Source organism: Rissa tridactyla, chromosome 10 (genome assembly GCF_028500815.1).
Source record: "Rissa tridactyla isolate bRisTri1 chromosome 10, bRisTri1.patW.cur.20221130, whole genome shotgun sequence".
NCBI lineage: Eukaryota > Metazoa > Chordata > Aves > Charadriiformes > Laridae > Rissa > Rissa tridactyla.
In genome coordinates, this window is record NC_071475.1 from 3,561,953 (window position 1) to 3,587,070 (window position 25,118).

General features: G+C 45.1%; 2 protein-coding genes across 5 annotated transcripts in view; one reads left to right on the top strand and one right to left on the bottom strand.

The window, feature by feature from the left end:
* Nucleotides 1-16,526, bottom strand: part of KBTBD12 (kelch repeat and BTB domain containing 12) — a 42,348-nt gene extending 25,822 nt beyond the window's left edge. For 2 of the 4 annotated variants that reach the window (XR_008468699.1, XM_054216298.1), the window contains exons 1-5: nt 16,435-16,526; nt 9,612-9,672; nt 6,896-8,030; nt 5,685-5,955; nt 2,242-2,392 (exon numbers count right to left, since the gene is read on the bottom strand). Coding sequence is in view for 3 of the 4 variants with exons in the window: in XM_054216298.1 (XP_054072273.1) it covers nt 2,242-2,392; nt 5,685-5,955; nt 6,896-7,965 (1,492 nt within the window). In the remaining variant the exon portion in view is untranslated. Of the gene's footprint in view, nt 1-2,241; nt 2,393-5,684; nt 5,956-6,895; nt 8,031-9,611; nt 9,673-16,428 lie in introns of all 4 variants that reach the window. The other 2 variants (XM_054216300.1, XM_054216299.1) reach the window with 2 other exon arrangements.
* Nucleotides 1-25,118, top strand: part of MGLL (monoglyceride lipase) — a 109,434-nt gene that overhangs the window by 10,370 nt on the left and 73,946 nt on the right. The window lies entirely within an intron of this gene.

Below are 25,118 nucleotides of genomic sequence, written 5' to 3' on the forward strand. Positions count from 1 at the left end.
TTAATCTCAGGATGGAGGGCGTTGGTCCCCTTAGGACTGCGCATGGGAAGGTGTGTGAACCAACAGAGTGGTGGAGACAGAAAAAGAGCCTGTTCTGCGCCGTGCGCCGATCCGATTGTTAACAGAGATTTTCTCACAAAAAAATTATTGGTGCTTGCTAGGATGTAAGAAAGAATTCAAGTCAATGGTCAGCTCCCTGAATACTGCAGCACTGGCAGCTGTACATAACAAGACAATGCTTTTTATTTTTTTACGTTAGCAAAGTGCTTGTGAAGGTCTGTGAGACCGTGAACTTCCCTCAATGCCATTTAAACAGGCGCTTTTCAGATTTAATACTGTGCTTTGTGTTCGATCTGTACATCTCATTACTGTAATCACTCAGATATGCTTCTTGCTTTGTGAGATTTTGAGGGAAGAAAATGGATGCGGTTTTCCTTGTTAGCCACTCCTTTTCCTTGTCTCAGTGTCAGGCTGGCTGTGAAGAAGACTGCCAATTTGTTTTATCACATGCATCCCGAGGCGGCTCCTTTTTTTTTTTTCTGCCTGACTCCCCTGTGTCATCACAGCATTTGTGGTCTTGATCTCAGAGCACTTCTTACTGGAACGCGTGAATGCAGCCTTTCTCTTCCCAACTATTACGGCTGCTTCTGCTGCCCCATTACAGCGTCAGTGTCAGTATAAATAATTATATATATTTAACCTTTTGCAAAGGATGGAGGTTCCACAGTTTCAAAGCACCTTTGAACCCGGGCAGCCAACACTCTCGTTATTTAACAAGCATACCGGCGTTCTCTATCACTAACCTTTGACAATAATGAAATGATTTTCTGTTTGCAAAACTCTCTTTTCCATAGAGGCTGCTTTCACCCTTTCTCCTGGTTGCGACCGTGGGCCTGTTTCAAGCCACTTAAGAGAAAGAAGTTTCTCTAAAAGAAGACAAACGCGGCGTTAAAGCCATTCTCCTCTTCTACTTCAAAGACACCTGCAAAATGCTTTCTGTATTACATGCCAGGAACAAACTCTCCTTTATCCACGGCATATAACAACCCAGACAAAGCCAGAACACCCCTTATACAGGAGGCGTATTAAGTTGATAAGACCGTATTTATTGCATTCACTTTGATAAGCTTTTAAGCAGGAGTAGTTTGAAGCAGAAGGGATTGAAAGGTCCTGATGTGATTGTTACCTTCTTCGTGTCCGATGCTGGACCCTGGGAGCATGGAAGGGCATGAATAACCCACAGCCCACCTGGGGATTAATTCACTGTATGAAATTTTTTCACCACTTCTTCAAGTACTTTCCAGTTATAGACCTATCTCTAATCCTCTGCTTCATTTGGTCACCTTTCTGGCTCCTATTCTCCTTCCAAGATGCCCCTTCAACTTTTTTCCCGGATCATTCCCAATGCCCTTCTTGTCCATCTGCCTTTCCCTGCCTTGTATCATCATTTTCTCTTCAGAAAAATCCCTTGCTTGCTGCCATCATCTCAGGTGTTTGCTAGTGTTCAGAAACAGGCGATGTTCTTTCTGTGGGCTTGGACAGAGGTTGGGATGGGGCCATGAAGAATGGTCTTTGGGATGAGGCATAGAGCTCGGGATATGGATGGGGATCATTTTGGAACAAAAGATTTTGGGGTAGGAGATTATTGAACTCTTTCACACAAGTCTTAGAACTTTTGGTCCAAATACTCTTTCGAAACAAAGAATTAAAGATTCAATCAAAAAATGACAAAATGAAAGATTTAGATTTTCCAAAAAATGCACTGTGTTGAGGTGGGTGGAAGAGAATGATTCATTGAATTTTACCGGAATCCACCAGTGATGTTGGTTTTGACTGGAAGATCCAAATTCTCTTTTTCCTTATGCCATTTTTTCATAGCGCTGGGTCCGTTCCTTAGCTTTTCACTGCTCACCTGTGAAATGGTGCTAACGAGGCTTCTCTACCCACCTTTTAAAATTCATTATTACTTATAGCACACACCGATACTCCAAAGAAAAGTTTAAAAAGCAAAGTGTCTTTGTTACGTTAACCCAGAACGCTAAACATTCACTTAATTTAATCTACAGGAAGGAAGAAGTGATGTGGGGGAAAAATGACTCTAGAAAAATACTATCCATTTAGTCCAACATACTTTGTCCTATGGTACATAGCGAAGGGTGATATATTTCACTTTGCGGAGGCAAATTGCTGGAAAGAAGAAAAAGTCATGGTGCTATCTGTTAAAAATCTGTTTCTTCTTACCCAAGACATAAATCTCGCTGTTGACTACGGCTGTGCTGAAGCGGTATTTGGAGTACTTCATTGGCGCGCCTTCTGTCCATTTGTCTTGGCCCGGGTCGTACCGAAACGTTCTGTTACTTAATCGATCCGGCTCATCGTCAGGCAGATCCATCTGTATGAAATATGACAGCCATAGAATAATACAACATTTGGAGCCCTCTGCACACGCCCGCATGCAATTAATCACAGCAGGCAGCTGAGCAGATAAATAACATAAACACATCAATTATGGCTGCAAAGTGATTCATACTCACTAGGGTTTAACAGCACCCATGACTTGTGGCTGGGAGCGCGCTGTAGAAGGCGACTGAATGAGGGAGCATCCGTATTCTGCAGCAATAAAGCTGAGGATTTGGGTCACAACGACACGTTCGTGGGCCTGGCTCCAGCAGAGCGTACCTCTTTCACAAGGCTGCTGTAAACTCCTAACCATAACAGAGGGGAAATGAGTCTATCTGGCTTTTTTTTCTTCCTGCTAAAGGTTGAAATCCATTCCTGCTGTTACTCAGACCGTACCGTGAGTCTCAGTGAGGTACTTTGCTGGCCTTTCTCGGGCCACGTAACATTCTCAAGTCATTTGCACCTTTATTTAGTCAGCCTAACCTGAGTAATGTTGTTCAACTGCTGTAACTTCTCCTTCAATAGTTTTCATAATAAGCTCCTACCCCCCCCAGCCCCCGCCGCTATACCTTTGCTGCCGTAATACTCTTTTTATACTCACTCCTACTCCTCTTGTTCTCTCTAATCTTCCTCCCCTCTCTCTGCCCGTCTCGTATGATGCAGGGAACTCAGATTCTGTTTTCTGGGTACGACACTCTTGAATGTAAGCAGTAGGCTGTAGGGGGAGGATCCTGAAATGTTTTGGGATGAAAGGTTTCACGTAGAGAGAGTGAGGAGGAGCAAACTACTTTGCTCACTTGTGATGGTGTTATGTGTGTTCTTGCTTTGCTTGTTATTTTTCTTTCCCAAAAGACCTTTCTGACACTAATGTCAGGGACAAGATAGTAGGAGGCAAACCAGAAAGTAAATATATAGCCCCTTGGTTACTCCCTGCAAGTGCCTAGGGCATGCTTTTTCTCCATGGTAAGTGTGAAACACTAATTTATTCACTGAAAGAGGGGTAAGCTGTGTATTTTCAACACAGAGTAAACCTGTACTTAGGAGCAGGCACCATTTGACGTGCTGTAAATTCACACCCTACCTCATTTTTGCGGTAACGCTCACCTCAGGGCGCACCCCGTGCTCTTTAATGTACAGAAAACATAACACCCAGCAGCCCTTCTCTCCGTCTCCAGGGTCTGAAACCTTCCTCTCAGCCTCACCAAAGGCTCTCTCCCATTTTAAGAGCCCACGGTTACCAAGGCTGGAGTCACTTGGGTTTTTAACTCCGCTGGCATCAGTGAGGCTGGACCGATGCTGAGCCCACGTGGTGCTGCTGTGAGTCGAGCCCTCGCCCTCCTAAGCTGTCATTTTACGTCCTGGCTTGGCTTTGTCCTGTCTTGTTTCAATTGCAAAGCCTGAGTGGGAAGGGAACGTGTGTTAATGTCTGTCCTGTAAGGGACGCGTGCCTTTACAGCACGGGGTCAATGCTGCGTCCCCCGGGCTCGTTCGGGACTGACAGAACGTTCGGTGCTGCTTGGGCACAGGGACAACTCTTCGCTTGACAAACTCATTTGCTTTCACCCTGCAGCTGGGGTAGCCCCACGGACACAGTCACCGCACCTGACAGGTGAGCGTGGGGGATAAATGGTACCAGAAGAATCCAGCACTCCGCAGTGCCGGTCTTAAAGCGCTTTTTTGAGAGCTTTAGCTAATTTGTTCTGATCTGTTCAGCTACGCCCTAATCTTACAAAGCTATGGGTTTTAATCAATTACTGTTAATCTGCTCATCTCAAGCCTATTTGTATATAAACTCAGACTCCTATGCATCGTTATTGGCGGCAGGTATCAACGTCAGGTGTTTCACAAGTGCTTGTATTTTTTTATAAAACCGTTCTTGGCTCAATTTTCCTGACTTGTGCTTCTGAGCCACTTTTCCCCTTACAATCTGTTCTGGAGAGCTATTACGAAAGACAAAGTTGGTTGTCTGACTTCAACATCTGTCTTTGTGACATAACAAGTCTTTCAGTTCAAGTTGTTTTTTTTTTACAGGCAGATTGTTTCTACATTAAGTGTTTTCATATTTTAATTCTTTAAATAGCCAGGTTTCCTTGCTTCAGTCGTTTCAGCACGCTCCCTGATCTTTCTGTTGTCTCCTTTGGGGGCTCCTGCACTCAGAATATCCAAAGGGGTGGGAATCTTATTTGCTGAATGCATCTCACTTTTAAATACCTTAAAACAGTAATTTATTTCGAGAGAACACAAAGCAATGAGATGTGATGACAGTCTGAACATATTGCTGTCAGCCATGAGGATTACAGATGCTCTACTTCATTGTCAAGTGAATGTGGGGCTTTATCTTGGGTGTTCAAATTTAAACTGCACCGCGCAGTAAATAAGAACGCGCTACGCTCTTTAAAAAGATCTTTCACATTCACACTGGGAGCAACTGGAGAGAGCGAGCGCTATTCCTGACATCCATCCTCCTTGTAGCACAGTTCTGTATATTCCCTGTACTACTGAACGTGGTGTCTGTGGCCCTGCGGAAAATTCCCGTTAAAACTTTACAAGGCCAAGGAATGCAACTGAAACAAATACACGGATGGATTAAAGGAATCTGTTTTCCAGAGAATGCTTTGACTTGTCATTTGAAATACAAGGAAAATCAAATCAACGAACGTTAGTTAACCAAGAAAGTTTCCTGAGAAACTGAGGTGAACCTTAAATTTCAGATATAACTCTGTCCCTGAAATCTACCCGTGCACAGGCTTCTTGAAGACAGGGCTCAGTTAAGGGCCCCTGTATGATTTAAATACCATTATTTCCTGATACCTAGAAACATAAAGACAGTATATAAGGAAAGGCTGAAGTTAATCCATTTTTCACAGCCTGTCATGACGAAGAAGTGCCAAATAAGTACTAAATATCATCCGAGTTATTTCAAGGGTTTTTTTTGCAAAAACCAGGTGTTTAACCCCGTAGCTATTTAAAATGGAACCCACGTTGACACAGGAGATGTAATTTAAACTCTGTGCACGTCTCTATGAAATAGCCGCCCTTCCTGACGTTGGTATTTACAGTGGGGATGGCGTCAGATGGATGTTATTCCTCTTCACCCTGCTTGGTTTTCCTACAAAAGGGGGTTAATCAGGGGAATGCGAGCAGTTTAGTCTTCTGTTACCACTTTCCCTACGCAAGAAGCGCCGCAAAATTACACATCCTATAAACCAAGCATAGCGCTGCTTGTTAGTAAACAAAAAAAAAAAACAACCCAAACCAACACAACGAGTGGCACATTTCTTAACCTGTGGGGTCCAGCCACCCAGCACGTAGAGCTTATTCTTCACCGTCACCACCGCATGGCAGGCTAGTGGTACGGGGAGAGGCGCCGTGCTTCTCCAGGTGCCCTGCTCCATGGAATACTTCTCCACACAGTTTGTGACCAGGTACTGATTTTTCACTTTCATTTGCCCTCCTATTACGAAGAGATCGTTCTGGAGAGTGCCCAGCGCGTAGAGTTCCCGGAGCTGAGTGCTGCACAGGCTGTGCCAAAACTGGTTTCCTCGCTGGCGGTATCTGCGGGAAAATCCAAACGTTGTAAATGGCCCGGTTCAATGAGGTCCCATCAGCTTGTTTTGAAACGTTACCCCCTTCATCATCAGTGTTTATTCAGGCACAGTGATAAGAGGAGCTTTCTCCTTCACAGAGAAGTGAGTATAAAACTGAGCCCAACGTTTGCAAGATCAAGCATTTTTAGCACGAGTAGTGCTAGGCATCCTTTCAAAGATATTTGACCCTAATTAAGGTAAGAATTCCCCTATTTCTGCATGTGCTGCTCAGTCGCAGTTTCCACTGAAGTTGGGAAGAGCGAGAGCTCAACACTGCTGAAAATAAGGCCACTCCACCTGCCTCAGTATGGATTTACTTCCTTAAATTCAGGCATCCGTATTTGAAAATGCTGTCACCATTTAAAATTTTATCTTTAATCCAGAAAATGCCTGGTTTTCTTTAAAATGGGTGCGTCTGACAAAGACATGAGGAAAAACAGAGCGAGGGTTTAAAGCTATCAATCATTATCCTTTAAGCTCTGAAGTACCATCATCACCAGGGAAGTGTTTTTCCTCTGTCCCACTGGACTCCTTGGGTCATTCGCTTGACTCATTTCCCCCTGCTGATGACCTAGGGGAGAGTATCCTAGGAAAACATTGAGATTTGAGGAAGGAGAATATAAAATCCACATACATGGATGCAAGATCCAATCAAGCTTATTAACACAGAGATGCCACGAGAGTAAATCCTCCTTCTTTCTGGAGAAAAGGCATCAAGATTTGGTTGTATGTATATAATTCAGTGCTATGAAGACAAATTGTGACACATTGATTAGAGTAATCGAAATCTCTGGGAAAACTTTCAAGTAAAGAACGCTTTGTCTAATGGTCTTTTTTTGGTCCCCAGAAACATTATTTGGATTTAAAATTTTTAAATAATTAGGGATTTTCTGACAGAGGGTACACACCTATAAATTTCGATGTTCCTGGTCTTTTGCCTAGACATTTTGGCAGCACTTGCCTCTCCTGCCACAATAATGTCATTATTCTCAGTGACAACCCCAGCGCAAACACATCCCAACCCCTCTCCATACTTCGGAGAGGAAATGAAGTAAGTCTTTTGCGTCGCAGGGGCGTAACAAAAACTGGCATCCGCATAGCTACCGTGTCTTGACCTAATGCCGAGAGAATTGTTGCCGATGCAGAGTAAGAGATCAGTAGTCTCCATGCCGTACCGCAGGCTGAGAGAAGGGTGGCTGGATAGCTTGATGGTTTTCAGTGCTTCCTCGAACATATCGTTGCATTCTGCGTTGCACAGGATCATCGTGTTCCTTTTCCGGGCTTCCACGAGAAAGGAAGGGCTGACAAGTACCAGCCTCACTTGCTTCAGGAGCTCGATAAGGTGCTCTGCACGTGACTTTCTGCTGTGCTTGACCCATCTAATGACGAGGTCCAGAATGCTCTCCTCCCTGGAAATATTCAGATCATCTGATTTTATGAGAGTCAGTAGCTGCTGGAATTCGATCTCTAATATTTCTTCCTGTAAGCTCACCTCAGCAAAATGGTGGTATAAGTATTTCCTCGCTTGATCAGACAAATCTTCTGCCCCAATGTGGTTTGCAAAGTAGTAGATGCCCACACAGTTGGAAGCATCCATATGGTCCATCATGTACTTCTGGCACATACTGCAGACATCTTCCATCTGCATGAAATACGCAGCGATCGCAACAGTCTGCACGTTCTGATTAGTGAGGGGCAAATCGGCACTGTACATGTAATTGAGTATGACGGACACGCTCTCTGCAGAGATGTCATACAGCACCACTTCTCTTTGCGTGCATTCAACCAAGCCGCAGGTAAACATGGCTTTGAAATAGGGACTGAAGGCAGCCAGCACCACCTTATGGCAGGGGAATTTCTCACCTTCTGCAACTAGGACAACATCAATTATCTCTGTTGATTCTTTCATTCTCTTTACTTGTTCCAATAAAGTCCAGCTATGACGCTGCTTTCTTTTCTCCTCAGCCTTATGATCCATGGTCGGTGTCCAAACTTCCTGGTTTTAAATCTCCTCAGAATTCAAGGTCTTCATCAGGAATGTTTCTAGAGGCAGAAGCATAGCGTTGTCCAATGAGGACAAATGATTGGGCAAATGAATATTGCTGTTAATATCTAAAGATAGTCATTCTGTAAGGTGTGATATGAATCAGTAATGCATAAAAAGTGCATAAAATTATGGTGAGGTCTCAGGCTCAAGGTCTTATCTCCAAGACAAAATAAAATAAAAATCAACACTTCAAATGATCATCAATATTCAATAACCTCCCCCCAGTTTTTGCGACCATTTAAAGAAAATTACAGACTTCACTTCAAAAGAGTCTTTTCCAGCTGCCTTCTCCCTCCTTCCCCTGATCCTGTTAAAACTGAGGGAAAGATTTCCACTGACTTTAATAAACTTTAGTTCGGGCCCTTAGTCTGTTGGCTATTCAAGTTTCGTCTCCCACATGCACCTGAAGGACATCAGTCCTTGCTTACATACTGAAAGCACCTTATAGTTTCAGCAGCCCCGTAGGTTAGAGAGCTACAACGAAGCGGTGCCTTCTCAGTGCTCACAGCTCCTCACAGACTAGGAGCCGTGCCTAAGTGGACACTTCAGAAAAGGGTTTTACAAGAGCAGAAAAAGGGAAAAACATGAGACTTGCTTCTCTCATTAGTTTTTACAGTGATCTACGCCTCCGCAAAGCGGGTGGGAAATCACGCCGCTGGTACAACCCCGTTCACTGGCATTTTACAGAGGCATGAGGGGACGTGCGGATGTTCACGACTCTGCCTTACCACCGGGCTTGGCTACCTGTTTGCAGAAGGGTTGTGATTCAAAAGCCCTGTGCTTAAGACTTGCAAAGCAGTTAGGAAGCTGCCGCCTCGTTCCTCTCCCAGCGGGTCGGTCCCTGTCCCGCTGTGCCAGCAGCGCTCTCCCCAGGCTCCGCGCTGGGAGAGTCAGGACAATGCTGCGGGCAGAGTCGGCTTCCACCCCTGAAGCGTGGTGGTGGTGGCGGAACTGGCAGGAAGCAACTCGGTCCCGTTGGCCAGATTCTTTACTCTTTCACACCAAAGTGTAGGTCATGGGTTTCTACAGGGTTGCTGCTGGTTTGCTTTGGGATAAATAGGGGATCAGTAAATAGGGGCCAGCTTTCGAGCTGTCCTTCTGCTTCTCAGCGGGATGTTTAAGCGCTGTGGATCCACAGAGTTTTGGTTCCACTTACTGTAACCTCAAATGGGATTTTTAATTAAGTTGTAATTATTCACATACTCCCTCTGGCTTTATTTACTGGGGGAAATAGAAGCAACTTCATGGTCCCGTTTCTGGGGTTTTTGGGGGGTGCCCTTTACTGAACCTCTCAGGCTTTCAGATCAGCAAGCTGCAGAAAGTGAGGTAGAGCGGCAGAGCCGTCGATGGGAGAATGGTGTTTACCCGTCACTCGAGGGATACCAGCCCTTAACGCAGTTTTTGTCTCTGATGTGGCACAGAGACAGTTCTGCGGTGGAGATGCATTAAGGACTCGTGTCATGAATCTCCAATACACAGACAAGTCCCGAAGTTGCGGTAGGACCACGTTTGAAACACGCTGTAGACATGCTACCAATTGCTTAATAGGGACTATTCAAATGAGTAACATTCCTCACCAGCGTAAATATTTGCAGGATCAGGGTCTTGTACGGCAGATTGAACCGGTTTTCTCAAATCCTGAAAGCACAAAGCGTAGTCTTAGTTTCATTAGAGAAATGTGTATCAGCATAAAAAATGAGTATATGAAATTCTTTGAAATCTACCTAAAGGTATTTCCACAAACAGTCCAGATTTCTCTACAGATCTAGATAGATGGGGTTTTTTAAAGATATTATAGTTATTTCCCAGGTGAAAAGGAAATCTACAGCTATATCGTCAATCTCAGACTTACGCTTTTAGCTGTCCAGTTGTTTTCGGAAGTAGTCATCATTCTGTTTTAGCAAATTACATAGATTCCTCACTTTGAGTGCTAAATTAAAAGCCAGGCATGCTTGAAGACTAGCATTTCCTTGATTTTATCAATTCTTTCCATATTCCAAATCTGAAACTAGAAGCAACACACCTGAGAAATGAATCTGGGTTATTACCAGATTTCAAAAATGGATTCGGAAGACAAAACATTAACTTCGTAGTCTGAACGTGGGCCAAGCTCCACGCTCTTCTTATGGTACTTTTTTAACTCAATCAAAGGCAGTGAGTTTAGTACAAAAAAAATAAAGCGATGGTATTTCCAAAATCTAGATGATTTTTTTTTTCTTTTGCTGACTACGTTGACATGAAATACTGCCTTTGAGAAAATGTAGGCCTTAATCCTGCATCAATTGCCTCTGGAGCAATCTTTGCAGTCAGTAGAAGCCTTTTATGAGGTAGAAAATGTTCTTTTTTTTAATCCTGCATGATAATTAGATGGCCAGTTTATTGTTTTCCCCTCGTGCTATTTTATCACCTTATAATATTTGATTTTCACTGCATTTTGATAAAGGAACCACACCATATCTCAAAGATCCTGTATTATAAGCACGCATATGTTAAAGCAGATGAGCTGTAGTGTCTTTAACCAGGTTGTTCACTCTCCAACTGGATGAAATGATTAGTAACTACCAACAAGACCCCAGTGTTCAGCAAACTGACTAACCAATCTGAATAACCAGGGTTTTTCCACCAGAATGATCAACTTCTTTCTCTTTTGTGACGTCAGAGCTTCACACATCCTCCGGCTTCTCCATAATGGACAAAATGTGCATTTTTAATGTGAAGAACAAGTGAGATGATTAATCATCATCATCTTTCCCAGACTTTTGTACAGATCAGGAAGAAACAGTGTGTAGAACCGAGTTATGATTTCACTTCCTTTGCTGGTCACCTTTAAGTTTCCTTTCACTGTTTATTTAGCTTTCTTAACAGCAACACTATGTCTTTGATTACACCGTTCAGCAGATTTGTGAATTTTATGTGTTCATTTAACAGCGATTAGGATATCTGGCACAACATGCTCGCAGCCGTTTCTTCCTCTCGTTCATCATTACGATGTTAGCAACAGGAATCTTAAAGCATGATGTAGCTCATGCCATTTATGTGCTGCTTTAGGCACAAATTATCTGATGGGTAAGTCCTACACCCACTACCCAGGTGATGAAGGGCAGGGCATCCTCCCCCCGAGCCGCAGCAGAGCTACGTACAGCCCGTGAGTGGCAGATGGGGTGGCCTCCCCTCTCCTGGAGCTGGTCCCTACCCAACCGTCACCTCATCCTTGGGCTGAATCGTCCAAGGAGTCTCCACCTTGCAGTCGGGATCACCTGCGACCCTCCAACCTCCTCTTCACCCCCATCCTGGAGCTCTGCAGAGCAACACTGCTCCCCCGGCCAGAGCTGCAGGCAGGGCTCCAGTGCGTTCCGCTCTCAAGAAGGCAGTATTTGCCTTTCCTCCTAGGGATGCACCTTCTTCATCTCCTTGCTTTGATAGCACACCAGGCTCCCGACTGAACTGTACTCAATAAAATCGCGCTGTCGACTTGTATGCAAGTCTACTTTCTCCATCCTGCAACTGAGAAAAACGCAGCTAAAAGGTTAAAAAGAAAACAGGATTAAAACCCAGGGGTGAAATCCTTTCATTAACTTCAGAAATTCATCCCTGTGCATTAGCTGCAAACTTGTCACTCCCCTTCTGGCTTTTAGCAGTGTTTAGGTGAGGTCATTGGAAGGATATTAATATTCTCCTTTATATCACTGGAAAGACTATTAAAGGGTAATAATGAAACGGTGCTGCTTCGCTTTCCCCTCTGGGTTACAGAGGAAAAAGATGGTACATTGATATTAAGAGAAAGGATAAATGTGATACAAATATAATTTGCAGTGAGACACTATACTGAGATTGTGCCAGAGGCTGGGTTGTCATTATAAAACCTTCAGTGTGGGGCTCGAATCCTTTGTAATGTCACCAGGAGCTGAAATCAGAGTTATTGCCTTATTCGGAGTTTTGGGATTTTTTTTTTTTTCTTCTGTAGTGAAAAATGGATTCAGGTGCAAATCTTCATTTGATGTTACTTTATTTCAGAACCGTGCTGTTAATTTTCCTCCAGTTCTGGCTGCTACTTCTATTTTTATATCAGCTGTTTCGTTAGTCTAATTTCACTTTTTTTTTTTTTTTTTTTGCCTTTGTGTCATGAACCTTATGAAGAGTCATGTATAATTTTATGCAGGAGCTACAGCATACGTTTTGCAAGGCGGTGGGGTGCTGCATGAGCAGTTCAAAACATAAATAAGCGCACTGCTGTGAGCTCAGCTCTACGGTTTTTATGAGGCTATCAAACTATAAATAAATGCTGTCCTCAATTCTCAGTTACACTGCAGCCTCTTTGAACTGCCCCAGCGCTAAGGGACTGTAAACCAGATGGAAGCATCTCATCAGGAATTTCCCTTAACCTCTGGAAAGGGGGGAAAAAAAAAAAAAGCTACCTTGTAATTAGAGACATTATTTTGTCTGTATTTTTGTCTGGGACGTGGATTTTTCTTGTCTTTCCCCCCGCCCAGTACCAAGGAATTTGCTCTTTCCCGCGCTGCGGTGGGAGGGTGGGAGCGGCGGGACCCGGCCCAGGAGAGGTCACAGCACCCAGCGTGGGGCAGGGGGCTGCGGCGCAGGGGGGGCACCTCCTGCATCCTCCCATCCTCCTCTTCCTCCTCCGCTTGCTTTTTTATTTTCTTTTTACTTCTTCTTCGCCTTAATGAGGCTGCCCTGTCTTCAGCCTGCCTCCCTTCAGGTGCTGGAAGGATCAGAGTTCAGTCACATCAAAGAACCGGTGCCTCTGCCCATGAATTATTTGTGCTTCCTTTGTTATCAGTAAGCTGAGAAGCAAATCTGTTAATTGTATGCATTATGACACTTGGCTGACAGCCACAGTGAGGCAGAAATCAGTACCCAGATGATAATAACGTTACAATCTCGGGGTTTAATTATGAAGGCTGTGCTGGCATTTAAGATCGGGGTTTTAAATCGGGCGAAAGATCCCGCAGTGCTCGAGAAGGGCAAATAACAACGCTCATCTTGATATAGGGGAAAGACACGATAAGATATAGAAAGGAAGCTTTCGGGGAATTATGGATGTTCCTGTATCTGTTGGATAATGGGAGCTATTATCCTAATTCTGATACCTGGAAAGGTGCCTGAAGAAATTATTACAGGATTGAATTATAAGAATTTAGAGGGCAATAAGGTGATAAAAGCAGCTATAGCACCTATTTACTGAGAACAAATTGTGTCAATCTAATTGTCTTCATTTTTTCTGGGATAATAGGGGATAAACTAGATACTTTGTCTTGAGTGAAGTTACCGATACGGTCCCACGTGGTATCATTGGGAACAAATTGTGATGAAATCAACCGGCTAAATCTACGTAAGTTAGATGCCCAACTGGCTGAAAAAGCACATTCAAAGAACAGTTATCAGTGGTGGGACCGGGAAGCATTTCTAGTCTGTGCCTAGAGACCTGTGCTGAAAGGGCCACTCACAGTTTCGGGGAACGCTCGCTTTCTTGCTTTGAGTTAGATAGTATTTCTTGAAAGAATTTCATCCATTCTGCCCAGGTAAAATCTGCAAACTTGTGGCAGAGCATTTAAGTGGGAGGACACCCAATTCTTTTTAGGAAATGTGTGCCTAGATGGTTTGAGAGGGCGTACAGGTAAGCGTCAGCAACGGTTCGCTGGGACAATTAGGCATTTAGTGTTTGGATGTGTCTCAAGTCTCACCATAACTACTCGCAGCCAGGGTAACTTTTCCGAAGCCTGCCGTTTTCTGTCAGTTGCTAGCTACTTGGACATTTAGGATTTTCAGGTTTTCAAAGGCATCTAATTAAGTTAAAAGTCCGAGTGCTACTTAAGCTCACTGTGGAATTTGGAACTGAAGTGTCTGCATCACTTTCAAATGTAAAGCTTCAGCCTTACATTGCATAGGCAGCTTTAAAAGGTTCACCAGATGACATGACCTCCTTCCCATTAAAGTCCTTGCTCAGCCCCATCGATCTCCCGGGATCAGCCCCACAGCAGGCGCGTTTCAGGTGATCGGAACTGATTTATTGCTGGAAGGGAGGAAGGAATTGTAAAGTTTTCAAACTGTGAACTCTACAAATCCAATTATGTCATGAGCCTATATACGATAAAGGACGACGATCCTTCTGAGAGAGATTTTAACTGCTTTTCTCCCTCAGTGCCTGGGCACCTTGTTTGTTTTCCCGTGCCACCTGATGCCGAGGAGCCTGGGGCGAGGCAGGCCGAGGGCCCGCGCTGCCCAAGCACGGACCGGCTCCTGCTCACGGGAGCTCTCTTAGCGCTTTAGAGTCCGCGAGTGGTGTCGAAGGAAGCTCTCGGTGCAGGAGGACGGGCTGCTGCCCGACAAGCTGCTGCCGTAGATGTAGAGAGTTGTGTCAGCGCTGCGTTCCCCGGTGCGCATCACCGCACCCCTGCCGCTGCGAGCATCCCGCTGCCGGCTGAGGCCGGGGCCACCCCCACTCAGACTGCTACAGACACGGCATGTCCTTTCTTCAGGAGCTTATTTGTTTTCCTTCTCGTTTCATTGCTCTTAATTAAAAATAAAACGGGACTCAACAAGGCTCTTTGGGCTAGGAGAAGCTTGACACCTAACAGAAGGATTTTAAGCAGCCTGCAAAGCTTCAGAAACCGTGTTTGGGAGCAGATTTGACCATCGGAGACCTGAAGAGGCTTTGATCAGTTTTCAAAGCCTTTGGGTAGTTTACGATTCTGGAAAGATTTGACAGTTTGAGCTCCGTTTACTGCCAAGATAGAGGCCTAGATGTGGGATTGGATTAATATTGATCCTATCTCAGCAAATACCAGGCATATTTTTTTTTTCTTTAAACTGTTATAGATTCACGAAAAAAATCAAAGAAGCTGAAAATGAAAGACCCTGCGGGCCATCGTTTCAAATATGCCTTCACCTGACCTTAATCTTACTCTGATTCAAAGCTCAGTGAAGTCAGTCAAAAGAATCCCATGATTTGAGTAGAAAATGGATGTGGCTGGTTCACAAACAAGTGCTTATAAACAAATCCCAGTCTCAGCCAATTATGTGCATTAATTGCATGAGAAGAATAGAAGCTAAATATATACATACAGAGCCCATTTCTTTTACAGTTCACATGTGCAGATCGTTTTCTTACATATCAAAACTAATTGAAATGGCCAAGTGCTCATTCGCAGAAGGAGGGTGCGCAAGTTTCTTTACGTATCCAGCAGAAGGAAAACGTATTTCTAAAACACATTTCAGTAGCTCTTTAAGCAGCCTGGCAAAGGTCTTGGAGGTTTCTCTTTTTGCATTTATCTAAACATACTGGCGAGTATAGGAAAGGCTCACTTTCTGTAACAGTCATACCATACTGTGTAAATTGGACTCTATCACAATTAAAAGAAAGATAATTCAATAACTTGGTTCAAACTAGGCTCTATTTGCATTTTTACAACAGAAAAGATTGTGAACTCTCATTGCCAACATTTACATACCACTCTGAAGTATGTATCCGTTTGGTGAGCAAATGCTGGTATGTAAAAGCTTTAATATCCCTGTCAGCAGTGAAATGAAAATTAATTTCAAGTTGTAAACCCGTATAACTTGATGTCAGCATTCCATTAGTTACTGCTCGAATCCAGCCTTGCCCCTAAATTTCTCTAGTTGCAGTTTCAATCACTATCAATGAAAAATACCTGGGTACGTCCATGGAAAAGAAAATTCATAGCAACCCATGGCAACAACAGAGCACCACCTCCGAAACGGCCCCTGCACCGACACACGCATTCCGTACAGCTGCAATCCCCGCTGAGCCCCCATAGCAAGAACGCTCAGCCTCTTGATGGTCAGGATCTGTCCCAGGCACGTATAGATACCTTCATGGGAGAAGCGAGAGTTTCTCCGAGCTTCCTTGCTGGAAGCAAGCCTGGATGTTTGCAGACTCGTGGAGTATGGACAGCCCCCCCGCGCGCACAGAGCTCAGACGCCGAAATTTCTGCCTCCGCAGGCTGATCCTGTGTCCAGACTGCTGGCAAACCCCAGAGAGCTGCAATCGGACCCCAAGTTTGATATCGTTCAGGGGTTCCCATCCTAACTTTGTAATTAACATCTTACATTTGCTTTATGAACTGGAGAGCAGGCGCTGCAAGGAGCTGAGAGCGCTTCGATTTTGGGACCGGCAATGGGTCCTACAGCCTCCCCGCCGTGTGGCTGCCCCGCACTGACCCCGCATCGCCCTGTGTAGGCGCCTTCTCCAGCACCTTTACGGGTTCCCCAGGACATACATTCACGTGCCCCTGCCCACAAATTCCCCCCGCTCCCGGCAACCCAAAGCAGCCCGGCCCTGGCGTCCCCATGCTGCCCATCATCTCAGCGCCAAACTCCCGTCTCTTTCCTGCTCTGAGAGGGGAAAGGATTTACATGTACCTTTCCGACGCCGGGAGCGAGCGGCAGGTGTCTGTGAGAGCGCGTGGGAGAGGGAAACGGAGATCTCACCCAGCAGCACAGAGCTTCTGGCGAGCAGCGAGGTGCCAGGGCTATAAATAGCCCTCGCTGGGCTCCTGGCTGGGACGAGGAGCTGCTTTAATGTCACGCTCAGGGGTACATTCGGACTCAGCCGACCGGCAGCGGTGCTGCTCTCCTTCCCCCCCGCCTGCCCCACCGCCTGCCAGGCTCAGCGCTAAAAACCCGCGGGCTCCTCCATGAGGCGGCACAGTCACCCCTTGTGTTGGTGGCCCACCTAAAGAGTTATGGTGTCCCCCCCTCCAGACCTTGCCACGGGCACACGGCACGTCTCTGTCTCACCGTTGTTTCTGGGCGGTTGGAGCGGTTCCGGCGTAGGTGATGACCAGACTGGCTCCCACCTACCGCCGAGGCTGGGGCACCGCACCAGAGGAGATGCTGGTGCTCGTTGACCTTACCCAAGTCACTCTCGACATCAAGGCCACTGCCTCTACAGCTGAGACAAACCTCCCCAAACCGTTTCTCCTGCCCTCGCTAGATCACTAAGAGCTGAAGCTGCGCATAAAATAAGGATTCCTGACCGAATCTAAGTGTTATCTGTGTATTTTTAGTCAGACATGAGGCCTGACTATCTTCTTGTTTGTGTTGATGTAAATGAGAAACAGATCCTCTAAATTGGTCCAGAATAGTGGGGCCGCACTGATTTACATCAGCTGCAGATCTTGTACTCTGCAAATTAAAGGAGAATAGAAAGGGCCATAATACGCTATTTATATCTCCATATGTTTAAGCAAAGATGGAAAAAAGATTAAGCAAAAATTAGGGTTATAAAATTGATTAATGTTGAGCCTATACTTTTAGTTGAGAAAGACAGTAAGGGGTTTTCGGAATGTTCTTTTTTAAATGGCATTAATTTATTTATTGGCTGTACTAATTGGTTGATTGATCATAATAGCTTCGAAGAAAATTGAAAATGAAATGTATTTCCTTATCTAGATTTTTAGCCTGATAGTTTTATTACAGAGTTTTTCCAAAAGCCATGGAGGGAGTGTTCAGGAATGTTCAACTGTTAACAGCAGTTTGTTGGTTTTAGGGGGAAAATTAAGGTGTACATAATTTTAAAAAGTATATTTCATATCATTTGTGAACAAAACTAGGAAAAAAATATCAAAGTGATTAAAGTTTACTCATGTCAGAAAATTCAATATATCAGATAGAAAGATACATATTGTCTAAACTCCCAGATTGTTCTCATTAAAAGTTCAGCTGTATCTTAGAAATAAAAATATCCAATCTGATAGTATAGTTTTCACAGAAGCCAAGATGGAACAGTGAACAGACGCAATGCCACAGCTGTGATAAAAACGGACCATACCCCTAAATTGCCTCGCTCTCCTGTTATGGGGAACAATTTATAGTCTCGTGGTGGTTAGCGCAGAGTATTTATGTAATGAATTTTATTTATATGAAACCACCCCGCTACTGTAATAATAACCATGTCTCCTTTATGGGTGCGTTTCTTCTGCTAATTTCTATAACAAGCCTGTTTCACAGAAACACTAACTAAGGCTTTTGAGACAAATTCCTTTTTGTCGCACGCGGAATTCTCAATATTTCTCTTGCACTTCACCAAATGAACCGGGACACGCCGTCCTGCAGCGGGGCGACCGCTGGGCGGCTCTCAGCAGCGCTTTGTAATTACACAAGCGGAGTAACACCGCGGTGAGTCAGGCCCCCGATACTTTTGCTCAAATTAAAAGCTTTCTCTGATGTAAGCCAAGCCTGTTTTCACCTTCCTCATGTAATTAATTCATAATCCTTTCGTTCTGATATCATTATCTGTTGTCATGGTGATTTTAATTATAAAAATGAATGGCTGAGGAGTGGGCGAAGACAAAAGTTTGTGCTGAACTTCGTTAGGTTAATGGCAAGGGGAAAATATCTGTGACAACACAACAAACGCCTGATCTTTTAACACAATGTATCTTAAAACAATGATAAGAAGTAGGTGTCGGAGGCAGAAGAGACACGTTTGATGTGAATATTTTGGTGTTTAGGAAATATGTGTTGAATTTAATGTTTTAGAACAATTTTTGCATGGCACTGCTCAGACAGACCCTTCTGGCGTTACGTGAACAAAGAAATTCCCTTCTAAATCTCAGCGGCTTGTGATTCACCTATTGGAAAAATGCTCCCTTTTTAGGCAAAAGTCGGACCAGTTTCCAAGAGTGCAGACTTTGGGAACAGCTACACAACATTTACAGTTCATCTGAAAGCAGAAACCCTGTTTTGGTGGGTGGTGTGCGTGCAAGATACGCCATGGCTTGCAATGAGCAGACCCACAAGCCACAGTCCTGTATAAATAGCTGAACTCTAGAAGAGACCTACATCAGGTCAGTGAAGCTCTGGGTGGTACGTGGTGGCTCTCAGGACGTGGTTTTTCTTTGCTGCCCCTGAAACGTTGCAGCCAACGTGCCAAACTAAACCCACCTCCTCTTGCTGAGGTTCTGCAGTTTTGCTCGTGGCGTGTTCTCCACTGACAAATACATAGTTTTATACACGCGCGCCGTTAAACGGTGGCACAACACTGTAGCTCAGAAGAGGAGACCCTCACATTCGTCTCCGTACCCACGGGTGACTCCCTGGCACAGCCACCGCTCTTCGCTCCTCCCGGCTGAGCGATTCCCCGGGGCTCCTCGGCCTCTTTTCCCAAAGAGTGCGGCACCCTCTGATTTGGGGGCTCACATTTGCTTTACCTTGCGCACGCGAGCAATTGGGTGACGTCTGTTCATCCACTTGGCGTTGGCCCCATGTGGAAGCGGCTCCAGGCTGGCCGCAGCGCTGATGGCACCGGCACCGCTTATCCCTCCTCCCGGCACATCCCTCCTCCCGGCACATCCCTCCTGGGCAGCTTTGGAATCCTCCTGCTGGGGCAGAGAGCCGGAGCGCGTTCCGGCCCTGACGGTGGGTTTGGACCCCAGTACACTAGGTGCTCGACAAATGGCGGTAATTCCGTTTGTGTTAAGTTAGAACCAGTAATGATATTTTGGTTATCATATCCATATACACGGTGCCGGTTTGGATACATAGGGAGAGAAAAAACAGAAACAGAGAGATTTCCCGTTTAATCCTATTATCTATTCTCTTATGTCCAAATACAACATTGGTTTTTTTATTATTTTTTTTTTTTCTTAGGGCAAGTGTTGACCTTTAGAGCAGGCCAAGGGCAATCTCGAGCTCGCCTGTGACCACCGGACGGGGGGGGCAGCACCCCCGCAGTCCCTCTGAATTGAAATCTCTTTCTGGGTCTGTCAACCTGATTCCCAGGTTGCCTGACAGATAATGTGGCATGCCAGCCACCCGCTGCTTTTTCATTTAAATAAATGAGAAAGTTGTGGCTAAATTAACACTCCAGCAGAGGTAATAAGGACCAACTCAGCAGCTGCCATGATGTATGCAAATTGCAGTTTCACACATTAGGAGCTAGATGTTGCTTAATTTGTAGGTCTTTCTGTCTTTTAAATGAAAGAGCCTCCATCAAATTCAGGCGATCTTAAAAAAAAAAATGGCAAAAGAAAGCCCCCGAAGTCAACTCATCAGTGCTTCTAACTGCACCTACACCCTTTTTTCTGGAGTTTCCCCCCGACGCCCAGAGAAGCAGTTAGTACTGAGTTATCTGAGTTATACTGCGCTGCCGGATGCTTTTAGGCAAAATATCTGCTGATTTCCAATGAACAGACAGCCTGATTAAGGAGGTACTGCCGGCCCTTTAGTATAAACAGAAACCTGATTTTTTTTTTTTTTTTTTTTTTTTTTTTTTTGCGGTGATGCCACAATCCAGGAGCTCAACATCCATCAGGTTTTTTTTTTTTTTGTCTGGAAATGAAACTGTAATAGCGCGAAGGAAGACCCGTGATAGCCACCAGTTAATCAGACAGAAGGAACAGGCTGATAGGAGAGCCTTTTTTCTCCCTTTAGATCGGTAGAGATGGGAATGGAGATGCAAAGAAGCATGTAACCGGATGGCGTTTGTGGAAATGCTGTTCTGTCCATCAGTTTTTACTGCTTTTTAATCTCTCTAAGAGAATTATGGGTATGACTGTGTTAGGGTCAAAAAGATTTCTAAATGGACACCAAAACTGAAATTCAGGAAGGGAAGTGCATACCCAGAACAGCAGAACTTGGGGCTGTTGTGGTCACAGAAAGTGGAAATAACTAAAATGTTTCTCAGGGTATGTGCTGCGAGAGGAAGAAAAATCTTAAAAACATAGTAAATCAGATTTTAGCTGGCTCAGAAATGCTGCAGCCACAGGATACGAGGCTAAAAAATGCTCCAGACTCACCCCGGTTTTATTCAGAAAGGGAGAGGATTCATTCTAAAATAAATCCCATTCAAATGATTTATCATCTGCCTATCTTTTTTTGCTCTCCTGACCTACGTGGTCAGTCCTCAAGAGCTATTGCTACAGGTCTTTGAATTCCTTTGGAGAAGATGCTCTTTCCTCTGCCCTGGATGCTCAATTCCTGTTCCTGGATGTCACCTCCTTAGTCTTCACTTATCCCTTTCATAACCTACCGGTACCGTAGTGACCCCGGGCATGCCGTTAGCAAAGAAGTAACAGGAGCTTGCTCCATCTAGTCATTATTTGGCTGCATGTGTTGAAACAAACCGTCACATGAAAATGCAGGTAAAAAAGCCGCAGTGAATTTGTGGGCAAGAAACACTCAGACTATAACCAGAACGCGGGGTCTGAGAATGCTTCCCAATTCCCAGAAGCGAGTGCGTACCCAGGCTGGTTTCCAGCTCCCCGCTGAAGGCAGAGCTGGCATACACCTCCTCCCCATCGCTCTTACTCCTCAAGGAAGGGAAACCTGAGCGCTCTGGTGGGACAAGACCTGCAGCCTGCCCTGAATCGAGCTCTTGGGGACAGGGATAGAGGGGAAAAGCCCCAAAGTGCCTCCATCCTGCTGTTCGGATGGAGTCTTGGCAAAGTTGGGTGATTTACTGTTCAGGACACCAAAGATGACCGTAATTCTGGCTGCTGTGACTTTATCTGTCACTCAGCACAAGCCCCTGAACTCTCTTTGGTCTTTGTCCCTCATCGCTACACCAGGATGATGCTTTTCTACCAGTCGGAGAGATTAATTAGTATTCACTAAGCTGCAGGGCCCACGTGCCAATTGTGCACATTAAGGAAGATGTCCAGGTTTGTGTATTCCAATAAATTCTGCATTTGCCGCAGCCCTCCAACCTGGTGCACGACTGTGCCACCAAAAATGGATTTAAAACCCCTTTCTTATGCGGTGGTTATGGGGAATGAATTACCAAATATGAAGAAAACATGCATTGCTTTTATGACAAACAGAGGCAATAACATTGAGAGACGTGGACTCCTCCCCTCATGGGCATGAGGCATCTGCCCCTAAAGTGGAACGAAGACGATGCTGGTTTGTACACGTCCGGTCCTGAGCTTTGAGCTGGAGGTGGCTCCTCTCTCCCATGCCCTGCTGCTCCAAACATGGCTGGCATTTGTAGTGTAGTGCTGGAGCTCCAACCCACGGGATGAAACTGTGTCCCAGGAGCAGACAGAGAGCCTGAACTGTCTGTCCATCCATGGGTGTCGAGGCAATGGGGAGATACATGGTCATGGGGAGCAAGAATGGACCGCCTAGCAGGGCCTTATCCTCAAAGAGGATGGCACACATCCTGGCTCAGGGCAGGCACCAGATATCCTCTTCCACCCCATGATCTGTGTCACCAGACGTTAGCTTTGTGAGTTCACCTGTGAGGGATCTCATGGATTAGGAGGTAAAAACTTGGAAAGATCTGCAATACTGTCACCTTTTTAATTACAGTTGCCCATAAACATGCAGCTGATTTTGCTCAAACTGAGCATAGCGGTTTATTCTAGAGCAGCAGTCCATCACAGAAAATGAACAGGAATTAGGAGCCTTCAAAAAAGTAAAATTTCTTCTACTTCTGTCCACAAAAAAAGGATGAAAAAATGTAGCATCTTCCAAGTTACACCCCATATGGCAATCTTCCAAACCTCTTTCCATATGTTCCTAAGTGTCGAAAGCCCAAATGTTCCATATCTTGCTGCCAAATTCTCTGGCTCTTTCCCAAAAGCTCTTACAATACAGTTGGGTATTGTCTAGTGGGGGGGGGAAAAAAAAGTCACCTCAGATTGATAATTAAAAATATATTTGATCATCAGATAGATATGAATGGCCAAGGGGTGCTGTGCTGAATGAATCCCTCACACTCACAGACTTCAGAGCAGCAGAAGGATCTGTCTGGGCTTACTGAAGCTGCCCCAGAAATCCTTGTTTGTTCCAGAACGAATTGCTGAAGAGATTTGAAACTGGGGGCAGAAGTGGAGGCAGATGGGCCATGGCAGAGACCTGTGCTGCCGGGGTGCAGTCCGGGGTATGTGCCTGCGGAGGGAGGGTTTGGACTCCGGCAGACATTCCTGGATTGGTTTCACCCCTGTCTCGTTTCAGACCGAGCCCCACAACATCAAAGGCTAGGAGTCTGTCCTTGTTTTAAACCAAAGCGTAGCTGCTGCTGTAGCCCCATCCCTGCGGTGCGGCGGCGCCGGGCACAGGTCCCGGGGTGGGACTGAGGGCACACGCGTTGCCCAGCATCTCACACGCATTTCACAGCACAGGAGGGGAAGAAGATGCTGGGTGCTTTCTGGCTCCGGGGCTGAATGTTGCAGCCTTCCCTCTGCTCTCCTCTTCCTTAAAACCTCCCGGGGCTGGGAATCATGGCATTTCATGCAGATAGAATAGAATCATAGAATAGAATCATAGAATTATAGGGTTGGAAGGGACCTCTGGAGATCATCTAGTCCAACCCCCCTGCCAGAGCAGGGTCACCCAGAGCAGGTTACACAGGAACGCGTCCAGGCGGGTTTGGAATGTCTCCAGAGACGGAGACTCCACCATCTCTAACATACCTACATCCAGGAGCTGAGTGTTTCCCCTTGTGCCTGAAAGGGTAGCATCTCCAAACCTTAGATTTCCGTTTTAAAAGTTACTGTAACTCCAGAGAAGATTCAGTGATGTACTAGGAAAAGTCGCCAAGTAAGAATAACCAACACACGCTGGTATCAAAGCATGGTACGGTGACCTGGAAGGTTCCCGTGTGCAGGAGTTGAGGAAGCCCCGCTGACGGGTCTGTAACGGGAACCTGAACTGGCACGACCAGCCCACAGCGACTGCAGATGCTCGTGACTCCAAAGCACAAATAACTCACAGATACCTTTGCTACATGAGAATCAATGGCTGTAGCCGAGATATAATAGACATCTCGTGTTGGAGGAAACAGGATGAGGGTTGGGGCGTGAACCCTCAGATACCGTAACTTTTGATGTTATTAACAGCACATGCTGATAATTTATAATAAGATCAAATACAAAGGGTGTTAACGGCCTTGAGGACTGAGGATGTCCATCTCTGAAGCACATGAGACTCTGGTAACAATCCTTTGTTGTCCTGAGATAAAAGCACTGTCATCTTTATATAGGAAATACTTTGCCTACGGATGCTTTGTCCCGTTTTTCACTGCAATGCTCCTTGTTTGACATCCCCTTTCTCAAAGTGTATTTCCGGGTTAATTATGACATGCATTAATTCAGCCTAGGAGGAAAACCAGTGAATGTATTTTCCTGGACTAGAAGGTACAAAGTAAATTGTAGCGAATACTGTAAAAATTAAATAACTGCCAGGGAACCATTATGAACCAGATGCAAACAGGAATGAAAGTGGTGCTTAGTACAGAATAAGTCCCGTGTGAATTCATAGTATTAGGGTGCAACGCTGAGCACAACTGGGCCTTAATTTTGTTGGCCACTTGGTGCTACCCCAGTATATTACGGGAGAGCGCTGCCAGGGGCGAGCAGCATATTTGGCGTAAGGTTTCTGTGAGAAACAAAGATTCTGCCTAACACCTGTACTGGGATGGCAGAGTATCCCATGGAATTCTCTTCTTGTCCCACACCATAATGTTTACTTTTTCTCCAACGTGCATTTTGCACTAGGGATATTCGGTATTTTCTCTAGTACTACTCCTGATTTACATCAGTGTGACCAAGAGCAGAATCAGGCCTCCAGTTAAATAACTGATGCAGCTGTTTTGCTGAACCAGCTTCCTGGCTGGGAATGAATCCAGTCAGCTGTGGATAACAAACCCCAGTAATAGAGATTTCAAAGATTTCATACATCAATTTTTTTCTTAATATTTGCAGAGTTACTTTTCTTACAAAATCTGTTAGGCAGATGTTAGGAAGTAATTACTGTACATGAATCAGAAAGAAAATGCATATCTTACACTGAACATGTGCGAGTGGACTGAGTAAAGAAACCAAAGATAAGCGAGAAAAAAAAGCTAAAATATATCTGAGCAGAATCTGCCAGAATCCGCCATGGGGTTATTAGGAAGAAGCGGCACAAGACAAGCTCTTCTCATGAGCCGTACGTTCACGGTATAGCCAAAACAACAAGCCTGCTACCTTTTCTAGCAACAGCAGAATTATACTCACCATTCATGGAGAGATGATGCCCTGGCTGGGCAGGTACAGTCTTCATCAACATCTAAGAGCCTTTCAGGCAATTAAATCAGTAACCAATCTGTCAGTGGCCAG